This window comes from Mirounga angustirostris, unplaced genomic scaffold (genome assembly GCF_029215605.1).
Source record: "Mirounga angustirostris isolate CCGP_5_RB_7025 unplaced genomic scaffold, mMirAng1.0.hap1 SCAF_9, whole genome shotgun sequence".
Taxonomy (NCBI): Eukaryota; Metazoa; Chordata; class Mammalia; order Carnivora; family Phocidae; genus Mirounga; species Mirounga angustirostris.
This window is the reverse complement of record NW_026991717.1, coordinates 24,819,721-24,835,108: the sequence shown is the minus strand read 5'-3', so window position 1 is coordinate 24,835,108 and position 15,388 is coordinate 24,819,721. Positions and strand designations below refer to the sequence as shown.

At 33.5% G+C, this 15,388-nt stretch overlaps 1 protein-coding gene across 6 annotated transcripts in view; it reads left to right on the top strand.

Annotated features, from left to right (window-relative positions):
• UBE3A (ubiquitin protein ligase E3A) overlaps positions 1-15,388 on the top strand; it is a 98,933-nt gene that overhangs the window by 63,835 nt on the left and 19,710 nt on the right. For all 6 annotated transcript variants that reach the window (XM_064570038.1, XM_054513377.2, XM_045899572.3 and 3 more), the window contains 3 exons: positions 1,318-2,564; positions 12,075-12,219; positions 14,973-15,178. In XM_064570038.1, the coding sequence (XP_064426108.1) occupies positions 1,318-2,564; positions 12,075-12,219; positions 14,973-15,178 (1,598 nt within the window). The remainder of the gene's footprint in view (positions 1-1,317; positions 2,565-12,074; positions 12,220-14,972; positions 15,179-15,388) is intronic.

The window sequence follows — 15,388 nt, the reverse complement described above, 5'->3', positions numbered from 1 at the left end:
CTGGTATTTTAAAGACTTTGAAGGCAAGGTAGGGAAAGGTGAGAAGCTTCTTTCTATATTAGTAAGGATGAACTACACTGCAATATTAAGTACATACCAGAAAGCACTAGCTTATTAAACAAAGTAGGAATTTATTTCTGGCTCATCTAAAAGCCATGATATTCTGGGTTGGCTTCTAAGTTCTGCTTCACATAATCATTCAGAAGTCGTGCTGTAGGGTGCCTGGGTGGCTCAGTCGTTAAGCGTCTGCCTTCAGCTCAGGTCACGATCCCAGGATCCTGGGATCTACCCCCACATCAGGCTCCCTGCTAGGCGGGAAGCCTGCTTCTCTGTCTCCCACTCCCCCTGCTTGTGTTTCCTCTCTCGCTGTGTCTCTCTCTGTCAAATAAATAAAATCTTAAAAAAAAGAAAAGAAATGGTGCTGTAGTGACATTGTTATCTTCAACACGTGGCTTCCAGAGCATCCTGGGAGCATCATCCCATTAGCCAGAACGAAAAGCCTTGGCCTGCAAGTAGCACTTAACCTTAAAAACGTGAGAAAGCTGGGAGATGTGGTCCAAATCTGCCCAGAAAGGAGAGGAAAAAGATTTTGGTAGCTACATAGTAATGTTTCACTTGTCTGCTGTAAGTTGCCTTCTACTATATTTTTTATTACTCTGTAACTATTTCCTGTTTATTCCAACCTGATTCCTGGCTACAGATGGCAGTGTTTGTCAACTTCAGATCTCATGAGAAATGGTATAGTAAATTTTTCTCAATCACCCACAGAATGACCACCCTGGAAAAAACTAAACAGGAAGACTCAAAAGGAACCAGTTTGATTTTAAGATACATAAAAGTAAGACAAGGGCTTTTTCCCAGAGGATGCTGAAGGAACCCTTTCTTGCCTTCCTCAGTCTTTTGAGAAGAGTAGTGAAATAAGAAACATCTCAGAACAGTAGTGTTTCTGCTCTAAAGTGAGGTTGTAAGAGGTGTATTGTGATGAATCAAATCAGCACATGATTATCTTGGTTTATATTTATAAATTAAAGCTACGTGTTAATTTCCACTGTGATTGTGAAAAGAGTTTGAGCTCATTAAAAGCTACGTATTATTGAAAGAATGTAAAAGAATGGGTGAGGTTGTTGCAGTTAATAGTAGTTCATTGACAAAAATAAGTAAATATATTTTGTTGACTCTAAGTATTAGATATATTTTAAAAGAGTTGTAAGTTATAAATGGTATTGAGTACAAAATGGCTGTTTTACTTTACACTAGAACTTGTTAAGACAAACTAAACATACTTACAAATGTTCTTTTTTTTCTCTAATTTTCTAGATGTGACTTACCTAACAGAAGAGACGGTATATGAAATTCTTGAATTATGTAGAGAGAGAGAGGATTATTCCCCTTTAATCCGTGTTATTGGAAGAGTTTTTTCTAGTGCTGAGGCATTGGTACAGAGCTTTCGGAAAGTCAAACAACACACCAAGGAAGAACTGAAATCTCTTCAAGGAAAGGATGAAGACAAAGATGAAGATGAAAAGGAAAAAGCTGCATGTTCTGCTGCTGCTATGGAAGAAGATTCAGAAGCATCTTCTTCAAGGATAAGTGATAGTTCACAAGGAGATAACAACTTACAAAAATTAGGCCCTGATGATGTGTCTGTGGATATTGAGGCCATTAGAAGGGTCTATACCAGATTACTCTCTAATGAAAAAATAGAAACTGCTTTTCTCAATGCACTTGTATATTTGTCACCTAATGTGGAATGTGACTTGACGTATCACAATGTATACTCTCGAGATCCTAATTATCTGAATTTATTCATTATTGTAATGGAGAATAGAAATCTCCACAGTCCTGAGTATCTGGAAATGGCTTTGCCGTTATTTTGCAAAGCAATGAGTAAGCTACCCCTTGCAGCCCAAGGAAAATTGGTTAGACTGTGGTCTAAATACAGTGCAGACCAGATTCGTAGAATGATGGAAACATTTCAGCAGCTTATTACTTACAAAGTCATAAGCAATGAATTTAACAGTCGGAATCTAGTGAATGACGATGATGCTATTGTTGCTGCTTCAAAGTGCTTGAAAATGGTTTACTATGCAAATGTAGTGGGTGGGGAAGTGGACACAAATCATAATGAAGAAGATGATGAAGAGCCCATCCCTGAGTCCAGTGAATTGACACTTCAGGAGCTTTTGGGAGAGGAAAGAAGAAATAAGAAAGGTCCTCGAGTGGACCCACTGGAAACTGAACTTGGTGTTAAAACTCTGGATTGCCGAAAACCACTTATCCCTTTTGAAGAGTTTATTAATGAACCACTGAATGATGTTCTAGAAATGGATAAAGATTATACTTTTTTCAAAGTAGAAACAGAGAACAAATTCTCTTTCATGACATGTCCCTTTATATTGAATGCTGTCACAAAGAATTTGGGATTATATTATGACAATAGAATTCGCATGTACAGTGAACGAAGAATCACTGTTCTCTACAGCTTAGTTCAAGGACAGCAGTTGAATCCGTATTTGAGACTCAAAGTCAGACGTGACCATATCATAGATGATGCACTTGTCCGGGTAAGTTGGGCTTATGCTTAAAAATTAGTACTAGAACAAATACCTAATATTGGGGAGATTGTAATACAGTTCAGTGAATTCATTTTATAAGTGACTGAAAAAAAATATGGCATATGGTATAGGAATATATGGATGTTTTTGTATTATAAGTTGTAAATATTATACTTTTGTTGTTCCTGTCCAAATTTATAAATGTGTTCCACAAAGTATTGGTTGTCTTGAATAATGATCACTCTCTCTTGGAAAAATAATAGATTTTCTAAATATTGACAACTAACCCCAAAAGTTTCTTCTCTATTGAGAAGACAAGTGGATATTGGGAAAAGACCATAGCACAGGAGCAAGGGCATGTGGAGGTACCCAGTAATAAATATGAGTATCAAATCTTAACTGGGAAGAGTGGTACGATAAAATCATACCATAAAATAATAAGTGGTGTCCAAAAATTCCATGATATAAAATTTAGAGTTGCATTATCATGAAGGTGAAGTGATCTGGGCAGTTTGGTGAGTGCTGCTAGTAAGAGTTCCTGCTGGATCACTCAAAATGCCCCTGTAGAACACTGCCTGATTGTGATATTTTCTTACCATTTAAATATATTGGAGTTGGTTGGAACTACTAGGAAAACAGCCAGCCATTCCAGGAATCTTGAAATTAATGGTGCTTTGTGTCATCAACCCAATACAGGGATATTGAGCTGGGAGAATATTGGGAACACAACGTGGGTACCCACCTTCTAACTTCCTATTTCTCCAGATTGGCTGCCTTTTGTTAACTCCTTGCCTCCACAGAAAATAAGAATTTTAGTGCCCCCATTTAAGAATGCAGGCCTGGCCAAACAAAAAAAAAGAATGTAGGCCTGGGCAGAAGACATAAACCAATTGCCAGTCATGTGCCCAAATTTGCATTTGTCCTAAGATGCTTTATCACAGGTTGTTTGTGTGTGTGTGTGTGTTTAAGGTTTTATTTTTAAGTAATCTCTACACCCAACGTAGGGTTTGAACTCAAAACCCCAAGATGAAGAGTCCCATGCTGTACCAGCCAGGCGCCACCCCCTTCATCACAGGGTTTTATTGTATTCATGATACTACATAAACCCATCATTACTAGTTCTTTTTTTTTTTTTAACAACTTCAAGTAAAATTTGATGTCAAGTAAAATTAAGATACAGTCAGCATTCCATACTAATAAAAGATAAGAACCCACGACACAACTAGGAAATAGTGATACTTATTTTAAAGTATATTTTAGTTTTAGGATAGATTTGTCTATTCATAAAACTGTAAACCAGTGGAAAAAGTCGTTTGACATCTCCGAAATTTAAAAGTTGCAGAAATTGTGTGCCTCTTTTGTTTGTTACTGGTTTTTAAAAACACCAAATATATTTCCAGTGTTGAGGAAAGAGTCTACATTATTTAAGTAACTCAAGCAGTTTTTCAACAGAGGCAGAATGAGTCATTAATTATTTGGAGTAATTATCATTGCTTGGTTTCTGGTTCTCTTTTTATTTTACTCTCTTAGTTTTGAGCTACGTAAATAATTAATATACTTAATAACTGTTCATCAGGCAGCCAGCAACTTACTTTACGTAGGTTAGCAGAATGTAGGGTATCATATAAGGATGTTAGTGATGTTTTGTGAAAAGTACATTGAGGTCTTATCTATGAATTTCGATTGTTAGAACAGAACTGCAAATCCTAAGACCATACATTTTATGTTTGGCTTCTTGGGTTGGAATCCTTTCATCTATTTCCAGTAAAAGCTATGCCTACTTTTAAAAAAGCAATGAAATTACTCTCTATAAGATTAATTCAGAGTTAGAAATAAAAAAAATTATCCACCTTTCTTATCTGCCTTCAGCTAAGAAATCTACCCAACCTGATTTTCCTTCCCCTGCCTTGTTTCCCACCTTGCTTAGTAAAGCAAGGCTAAGAAACAATAAAAGTTTAAGTACTTGTTGTATACTTATTTTATCATCTAGAATTTTGAGGAAACAGTCATTTTGGTTTATAAGGCCTTTTTTTAAAGCGGATTTTAGAGTAAAACTGTGAACTTCTTTATTATACTAACAGTAGTTTTTTTTAGTGGGTTCTGCTTAATTCTGTCAAACCTGAATATTATAATTTGACCAGTTTTAAATCAGGATTCACTAGATAATATCTGTACTTGAATATTACCAGTCCACAAAAGCAGTTCGCTTCAGAAATCTTGTGTGAGGCACTTTGCTAAGCAGTAGAGATGTAAAGATGAATTATGACCACTGAAAAGCTTAGGGGTGCTAAATGTTCATACTAAACAAATTTTACTCTTTCCTTTTTTCTTCTTTTTTTAAATAACAATGTGAAAAGGTTAGAAAAATTAAAACATCGAAATAGCCTTGTGAGTCAAATTGATAGTCTTATTTTTAAAAAAAATATTCATAGTGGTGTGATTATGATAAAGTCATAGTATTTTAGTAACAAAAAGCAGAAGGTTTACGACAAGAAGTAGTTTAAGGTCATCCTCTCAGCCGAACTCTCAAAAGTACTGATGGATTTTTAACATCTTATTCCTCAAGGATCTACTTTGCTTTTTTAAAGCCTTATTATTCTGTAACAGTTTGACAAACAAAATAAACCTATTGACTGCTTTTTATGACCTGCTAATTTGAACTACAGAGTAGGGTTGGGAAGAGAAGAGGAAATGAGAATTGTGGTGAGCTCAATATTAATAATTAAATAATCAAGGTTATAGAATTGTAGACTTTAAGAGCTAAAAGAAGCCTTGGAGTTCATCTACTCATTAGTTTACAAATGAGGCCTAGAAAATACTGACTACATATATGACACTCTTGAGTATGTTTTCTGTTAGGTCCTATTGTAAGGCTGACTGGCATGGTGGAAAAGGGAGGAGTAGTAGTACCTTCCATTGATAATTACAGTTTTTTTTTTTTAAGAAAACTATGTTCCTCATTTTCATATACCATGTAATTTGAATCAGACTAGCAAATTATTTCCTAACTGGAGTTTTTAGAGGAACTGGGGTTGGTTTGTTCTAAAGATTTATTTATGAGAGAGAGAGAGAAAGAGAGCATGAGTGGGAGGGGCAGAGGGGAAGGGAAAGAATCTCAAGTGGACTCCACACAGAGCCCAATGCGGGGCTTGAGATCACGACTTGAGCGCAAACTAAGAGTTGGACCCTTAACCAGCTGTGCCACCCAGGCGCCCCTAGAGGAACTGTCTTTGATGCCAGCTGAAGAATTAGTGTTTACAGTATTTTATTGAAACTTAGATACTGTTGATTGTAGGACACACAGTAATAGGAAAAAATGCTGCCAGTTATGTTGTGAAATGCTACCAGTTTTATGGTATATCCTGATTTCAGAGATGTTAAAATGTGAAAACAGAGAAATGAATTTTAGAATCAATGAAAGAAATATGGTAAACTATAAGTTGCCTTTTCACAAATAGGTGTCTCAGAATCATTTAAGAACTACCCCACACTTGTAAATTATTGCAGTATTTCACCCTAGGACTTACTTTCACTATTTGTTGTTGTTTCTTAGAAAATAGTACTGTGATACTTATGAGCTCACTTGAATTAAAACAATCGATGGGCGCCTGGGTGGCTCAGTCAGTTAAGCATCTGCGTTCGGCTCAGGTCACGATCCCAGGGTCCTGGGATCGAGTCCCACATTGGGCTCCCTGCTCAGCGGGAAGCCTGCTTCTCCCTCTCCCACTCCCCTGCTTGTGTTCCTGCTCTCTCTGTCAAATACATAAATAAAATCTTTAAAAAAATAAAATAAATAAATAAAACAATCGAAACCGTGATAAGGCTTTTACAGTATTTTACTAATAACATTTAGTAGATAATTTGTAATTTTTTTTAGACATAGCATTTTCAAAGGAAAAGGGTATGAAAAATTTTTTTCATTTTTATTTTAGGAGATTATGTTAGGAGAGGACAAGTATTATTGAAGACAATATTGCCATCTGTGACATACCCCAAACTGCCTTCACATCTGAACGAGAAATATGTTTTAAAAACAATTCCAAGGTTCTACCTTCTGGAGGTTCAGTGTAGGAGTTCTGGTGTAGAGCCTAGGAATTACATTTCTGGTAGTGCCCCCAGATACTCTGATAAAGCCAGACTGCAAACCAGTTTTGGGAAGATGGCTATTGGTACAGTTTATATATACACATTTATTGAGGCCATTTTTATATACAAGTACATGTTTAGGAAACTGGCAGTCTTTGAGAGGATGATGAAAACAGCAGGTTTAGAATAAGGATTGATGGTGGTGGGCGACTTGGTTCAGATTAGTCAGGGAATCCTAGAATTCTAAATAGGGATCTGAAGACTGAAAGGAAAGCCTGAAATGGACAACTGTATAGGAGAGTCCAAAAATATGAACTAGTATAGGATAAAGTCCAAAAATAAGAACTAGAACAGATCAAGGTGATAGACACAAATGAATAGCCCTACTACCAATTGGTTCTGCTCAGTCCCCTTTAAAAAATTAAAATCAGGGGCGCCTGAGTGGCTCAGTCGTTAAGCGTCTGCCTTCGGCTCAGGTCATGATCCCAGGGTCCTGGGATCAAGCCCCACATCGGGCTCCCTGCTCGGCGGGAAGCCTGCTTCTCCCTCTCCCACTCCCCCTGCTTGTGTTCCCTCTCTCGCTGTCTCTCCCTGTCAAATAAATAAAATCTTAAAAAAAACAAAAAAATTTAAAATCATTTTTTTCTGGGCTCTAACAGTGCTCTATATCCCAGTCCCCACCATTTTCCTTGGCAAACACCCTTAGTTATTATTGAAATAAAACTTGATTCTTTTATTTAACAATTGACCTACAGTGCTTTAAGAATAAGATTATCCTGTGCTGCCCTGAGTATGATTAATTGTATCTTGTACATTCACTGTATTGTGTTTAATGCAATGACCATTATTGTTTTTGTAGTTTATTTGAAACGAAGAACTTCATGCCTAATTTATGTCCTCAGAGGAGATTAAGAGAATGAGGTAGATCTACTTAGATTCTCATTATCATATAATTAAAACAATGAAACTTGTCAAACTCCTTAGCTCTGTATGAGAAAAAAGAAACTCAGATTCTGGCCTATAGAAATTAATGGCAGAATTGGAAGTAGAATTCAGGGTTCCTGGTCTCAAAAGCAGATGTGGTTATATGATATGGCTGTTACCCAAACATCTAAACTTTATTTGTAAGATATAAAAAACTGCTTCATCTGTTTTTAGAGAAATGAAAAAATTAAATATATCTGGATAATCTAAAGATCTTATTCTAGCCAGTACCTTACAGATATAAACGAAGTGTTTAACTGTAGAGTGTAGTAAGTTGCCTAAAGTTGCTTAAGCCAGCCATTCTTAGAGAGCCTAGGTATTCTTAAGTATTAGTGAGATCTGTTTTATGTGACTACTCCTTCTACTTAAATATCTGTACCATTAAGCAATTTTTTTTCAATTATGGATAAAGATGACTTTATCATGAGTAATAGTATCCCAGAATACTGTAAGATTTTAAAGGATGGGTTTTCCTTTTGACTCTTGTAAATCTGGCAAGTATGATATTTTTATATTAAGATGTCATCCTATCTAGGTATTCTGGGAATGCTTTGATACTAGATCAATTTTTTAAAAAATGATCTCTCTAGGATTTCATCATCATGGCCAATTAAAAGTTCAGAAATTGAAAATCGTTTTGTCCAACAATTGATGAAATCAAGTCTTAGAAGAGGAAGTCATATAAGGAAGAGGTAGATGTCATTACATCCAGTCTATTTTTGTTTATTTTTCCCCAACAGTCTGTCTTTTGCAAGTCTCCATATTAAATTAATATACCGTCCTTTAAGAAAATCTATATACAAATACAGGTCTGTATACTAAATGATTTCAGTTCAAGGATGAATACAAATTCTCCTTTTCAGAATGAATGTTCACTGACATAGTCTTTTAAGTTTCCAAATATCCTGCTGCCTTCAAGACAGCTTTTGATTTTCAAAATTCTGTTTTAAATGGTATATATGTATTACAGAAAGTGATAACACCTTTACCGTTCAATTCTTAAATGATTCTCTAATTGAACAATGGGTCAGAAGTAATTGTTTTAAGAAAAATAAATGCAGTCCATTACTTAATAATGGCCTTTGTCACAATGATAACTGGTAAATTTTATGTTACAGTTAAAAGTAAAAATTGTTTTTTAAAGGTTAGGCTACTCATGTCTACATAAATGATAAAAGTATTACAGAACCACTTAATATATACCTGAGGATGGTAATCTAACATAGATAATAATGGAAAATTTTTACCTGCAGAGTTTAGTTGCTACCTATTTTTCAAATCATTCTTTTTACATATTTGCATTTGACCTCCTGATTCTAAGATACATGTTTATTGTAAAAAAATAATAATTAAAAATACAGAAAAGCATAAGGAAGAAAATAAGTTACTCAAATAACTATAAAATACATAAAATACATTTAATAACATTTAATTTATGTGTACATTTATTATGTATTTATTATATATAATAAAATAATATATAAAAATATAAACAATAAATCTCAAAAAGATTACTTCTAGTCATTGAGGAGAGCAGGAAGGCATAGTAGTTAAGAGCTTGCTGCCTGGATTAGAACTCTGTTCTACCATTTACTAATACTGAAAGCAAGTTATTGAATCTCTCATTACTTTGGGGTCTTTATCTGTAAAATGGGGTTATTATTACCAGCCACATAAGGTTGTTGTGAAAATGAAGTGAATTGATGTATGTAAAGGGCTTAGAATAGTCCCCTGACACATAAGTGCTATATTATTGTTGTGTTATTGTTACTGAAATATTTTTTTCTGTAATGTCTGGGTGGTTCAGTTTTCAGGCAAGCCTGAAAAAATTTTTAGTACGAGTTAAAGTAACGGTAACAACAAAAGCTAGTACTTAGAAGGCATTATTGTACAGGGAATTCATCTAAGTGCTTCACGTGTATTTATTTCTTCTTAATACGTCATTCTCATTTTATAGATGAAACTAACAAAGAAAGCTATATGTTTACAATTGTAATTATAGAACATTGCATTGAATTATTTTGGCACTCAGGGTGGGGAGCAGAGTGGAGATTGATGGAGATGGACAGACAGTAATATTTAATATTAAGAATGAAGATAAATTTGTTTCAGCGTCATATAAAGTGTCTGTGGTGGAGCTAAGACTGCAACACATGATCTCTGAATCCTGTAGAAACAACACCAAATCCTTTAAAAGATACAATCACATTGATAATGGAGTCCGCTCTCATTTATGAATGTTAATGAGGAAGAACTATAGGAAGCATATTTAAATATCAGATAATCATTTTTTCCACCTTGGAATGCATTATACTTTTGATATAAAAGCAGGTTTGTCTTTGTGTTATAAGGGCATATATAAACATTGACTTATATTCCTTTAACACCTAGGCAGGTGGGAACTGGAAGAAGGAAACTAGGAATGCGTTCCATGGCAATATGGGATGTTGGCGTGATGGGTAAACCACATTGGAGCTGATAATTCTAATTTAGTTCTCAGCATTCTTTATTTTCTGTGGCTTGAAACAGGTTTCCAACTGGAACTATTTTTCCCCAAGGTTATTTTCAAAACTTGGGACAAGGCTATAAAACCAAATTGTGAATCTTTTGTTCAAAGATCAAAGTTGTTTTAAAAGGTTCCAACATGATGTGTTATCTTAATATTGCCCACTCTAAACACTTTGCTATGTATTTTTACTAAGCCTTCACATCTTTTCAGTATGAAGAGTACTATTCCTTTTTTTTCTTTGCAGATGAGGAAACTGAAGCTTACCTGAGTCGCTTGCTAAAATTTAAAGTTTAAAAGTTAAGTGATAGTTGGAACTAGTACAGAGTATTCTCAGTCTCCACAACACTGTCACAAAAATAAGTTATCCTTATACAACTTGGCATAAAAATGATTTTGTAAATATTAGAGACCACTGTTGTACAGGACATTTTTTAAAGCTAAAGATTCTAAAATCACAGAATTATAGAATCCAAAAGTTGAAGATATCTAAGAGATCATTTCAGCCTTTGTTCTTAAAACCTTTTTGACTGTAGTCCCAAGTAAGATATTTTGCATAGCATTAGGTACACACATGCCTATCTGTCTGTACATATAATTGAAATAGAAGTTTCACAAAACAGTAGATGCCATTACTATGTGGAATACATTCTTTTCCCTCCCATTGTTGGTTTTAAACCACTAAATGAATTGGGCTACCCACTAATGAGGTTCAGTTGGCAGTTTGAAAAACATTGATCTAGGGCAACTGGCTTGATTTATGAATTCATGAGATTTTATTTCATTTTTTATAGATCTGCTAGAATGTCCAAACCATTGCTATTACCTAAAGTCATTACTTTAGGACCGTAGTACAGTTACTTTGTTGATGTTTGAATTGCTCAAAACCATTTTTTAAAATTCTACTTGGACTAGTTGGAATAACTTGAACACCCTTACATATTCTGTTTTGGCAAATTTAGAAAAATTTTAACAGCCAAACGGCATTTAAAGTCAATGTAGCAAATATGGTGGGTGATCAATAGGCATGCTGTTAGTAAATTTCAGATACATTAAAAAAAAAATGCAGTGTAATTATTTCACATTAGAATCTAGTGTGGATTTTCTGATTAATCTCTTAATGACTGAGATCAGTTACTATGTATATTATTCTATAGATACAAAAAAGTATCTGGTAAAGATTTATAGTTAAAAAATGCTAGATACTAGGGTTTGATAACTGTTAGTAAGAAATTAAGAGTAAGGATATGAGCAAGCGTATGTCTCATCTGCTTTCAAAAAAAAGTGTATATGAGATGTGTTGTGATCCATTGAGAAGTGGCAATTTATAATAAGCATTATAAGAGACCATAAATTGTTTCCCTATTTATTCAGTGTGTTTTTTCTCTTAATTGAAACTATTTTATTTATGGCTGAATGGATTAATAAGACCTAATTCCTTAGTTTCTATTCTATTAAACATAAAGAACTACTAGCGAACAAATTTGAAGTCAAACTTTTATACTCCATTATCTTTGTTGAAATGATTTATTTTGAGTTCACTTATGTATTTGGCTGTCTTGACTTCTTTTCATGTCCTAACCTTACAGCCCAGGTTTGTTATACAGAAGTAACAAAAAAATCTAATTTTAATTTTCTACTATATGTTAATTTCATCACAAATCAGTAGTTAGAAAGTAACCTTTTATAAATCTATGCTGGTTTCTTTACTGTCCTGTTTTTCCATTATCTGTGAGACTGAATCTTTGCCTTTACTGGCTTTTTACCAGTTTGCTTCCTGTTTCCATTTAAAACAGACCAAAAGTCAGTACTTTTTATTTGCTCCATAGCCCTACTCCTTGTTTTGTTTTTTTTTTTTTTTTTGCTTCTCCTTATTTTTATTTTGCTTTCATCCTTAAACTGGCAGTCATCTTCTTTTCACTTTATCTTTTCACTCATTATAGCTAGAGATGATCGCTATGGAAAATCCTGCAGACTTGAAGAAACAATTGTATGTGGAATTTGAAGGAGAACAAGGAGTTGATGAGGGAGGTGTTTCCAAAGAATTTTTTCAGCTGGTTGTGGAGGAAATCTTCAATCCAGATATTGGTAAATATTTTAGTGATATGATCATGATGTCATATCTTTTTGAATTAAGGATTTGTTTACCAGTGTTTATAAATACTCTCAGTTATGAAGAACAGTTAATAGGGTTTGGTATGACTTTCCTAGAATCACAGATAATGACTGAATTTGTGGGTTTGGGGTACTGTTATGCATCACTTATTCAAGTTCTTATTCAGATTACTTAGCCTAATATTTTACTACAGGAAATTACTTCTTAGATAAATAAATTGAAAATGGTACATTAGAACAATTGAAAGATTTCTTTGCTCTTTTTACTCTAAACATTCATCAAACTCACAGCATTTCTGAAATAAGAGTTTCATACAACAGTGTCTAAAGAATATTGAGAATGTCTCACGAGTGTATCATGCTCAAAGTTTGGAAACCCTCATTGGTATCAAAGTAATTAGGTTTTTATTTGCTACAGGATTTCATGGGGCTTAATATTACAGTATTTTCCCAAACTTTTTGAACTCCAGAACCCTTTTTCCACCCCACATCTAATAACATTTGCCTCCCAGAAATGTTTTTTATTGAACAGTTTGGGAGAAACTGATCTATATATGTCAGTCTGAAAGTGAAGAATTTGAGTTTTACTGATAGACAAAGTAGATAAAGTAGAACCAGTAAAAGACTGCAGCTTCTTGGATTGTATTCATAACTGGGTAGTTCTGAACTGATTGAGTTTCTATAATATAACCACTAACTTGGTTACTAGGTTTGCTTATTTTTAAAACCGAATGCATGACAGTTACAGGAAAAGGAGTCCACTAAAGGTACAGTCAGAATTGTGAAGGATGTGACATAGAATAATGCATATATCATTTCCATTAAGCTTTGAGAATTGAGCTTGTTGATTCTCAGTATATACATTGAATTGACTTTTCTGTTATTCTTAGTTGGTCATATATATACATATATGTAAATGAAAGTAGACATTTTGAGTTCATGACACAAATATAGTTAAGACTATTTTAGCTAATGTTTATTAATCAGAAGCCTATGTAATTTGCATGGAATCTCAAGACACCTAAAACCATGCCTTTTTTGTGATTGAAAGTTAATTTGTGAGCTTCTTAGGTTTGGTAAACCTTAGCTCTGGGTTCCCTTGTGTCTCGACACGTTAAACATTAGCTGTAAGCATACTTACATTATACGCAGAAATACTTTTAAGAGAAAAACATACATTTAATAGTTCCACTTGATAGTAAGGTAATTGAAATGATAGTTAAAACTATCAAAAATGAGTATTTTAGAAGAGCCACTCTTTATGGTGCATTTCTTCCGGGGACTGGCAAAACTGTGCCCAAAATGGAATCATTTTGAGCCTTAAAATTATTATCTTTCATACACAGAGATGAGAGTAATGACCTCTGTAATTTATATTCTGATTAATTTGTAGTTTATTGCTCTTGAGACCAAGGACATACATTTGTGAGATTTCATCAAATTTATTAATTGTAATTATTTTCGACTGTTCTTGACTCTGTTAATAACATATTTACAACTGAATGAAGTTTTTACCACTTCAGTGAATCTTGTAACTTGGGCCTGTAAAAAAAGTTTAGAACTAAACTGAGATTCAGGTAAGAATTAGATAATTTTCAAACTTTTATTTCATGAACATTAACTTTCATTAAAAAAAAGTCCTAGCTTACTTTTATATTTATACTCTTATGATCCAAGGAACATTTTACAGTTCCTTTTGTATTTAACTTAAACTAAATGTGAAAATAAACATTTTTAAAGCTTTCAAAAATCAAATAAATTGATGTATTTGTGTCATATTGATTTCTAAAGTTTGTTCTATTGGACATTGCCCCTTTTTTCAGACCTAATTCTTAAAATATTTTCATTGAGTTGCACAGTAGCAATTGAAAAACATTTTAGCAAAGTAAGAAAAGTCATAATTTCGTAAAATACCATGTAACCTTTTCCTTAGATATTCTATTTGTCTGAAGGGAAGAAGATAATTTTGCCTTAGTAATGGTATTCAGATAGGTAAAATCAAACATTCCTAGTTTTTAAAATGAATGATACAAGAAAGATCTCTAAGCTTGGGTTTTGAATAGTGAAGACCATGTGAAATTGAAATAAGACTACAAGTGCAAACTACTTTTGTTTTATTTATTGGCTCACAATGTGTGTATTAAATAGCTTTGGGTTTTGGATGTAATCTGTCTTCATCAAATTTATTTAAGCTTATGTACTTCGCTTCATCTGACTTTGTCGTTCAAAAGGTGCTAGAAAAACCTCATGGGATCATTGTGCAGTTTTGAAAAAACAAAAACTTTTCTTTGAAATTCAAAATTGTTTTTTGATGTCAGCACATGTAGATTAAATATGTTTTAATAAGTTTTTATAAAGCTTTTTTTCCCCTTTGGTTTTGCATTTATTTTCATCCATTCAGCAGATAAAGTATCAATACAAATGAAGTTATCATTTGTATTAATAGAAGATTAGAGAACTTTAATGAACATTTTCCCTAACTTCGTAGAAAATGCAACCAAAATTGCTTATTGCTTTGTTGCCTTGGCTTCTTAATATGACATACTACCATTTTCCACAATTTATAACAATCATGTATATTTGAACTTTGGTCTCTCAAGTGTTAATGTAATAGAGAAAAAAAATTTTGTACACCTACTACATATAAATTTGTGTAGTTATATTTGTATTCATCAGTCTTTAATAAAATATAAAAGTAATATATTTTTTAAAATCATTTTTTATAGGTATGTTCACATATGATGAATCTACAAAATTGTTTTGGTTTAATCCATCCTCTTTTGAAACTGAGGGTCAGTTCACTCTGATTGGCATAGTCCTGGGTCTGGCTATTTACAATAACTGTATACTGGATGTACATTTTCCCATGGTTGTCTACAGGAAGCTAATGGGGAAAAAAGGAACTTTTCGTGACCTGGGAGATTCTCACCCTGTAAGTCTGTAATTTTTTATTTGATATTTAGATTTTATTTAAAAGCAGAACTAAAGTTTAATTTATGTAAAAAAATTAAAGTTTTCATTTCATTTGGAATCATTTTCATTTGTTAATATTTATACCTATTAAGATAAAGCTGTTTTAATCTGTTAAAGTACCATGAACACTTAAAAACTCAAAGGGGAAATTTAGTATAACTGTCAGCAA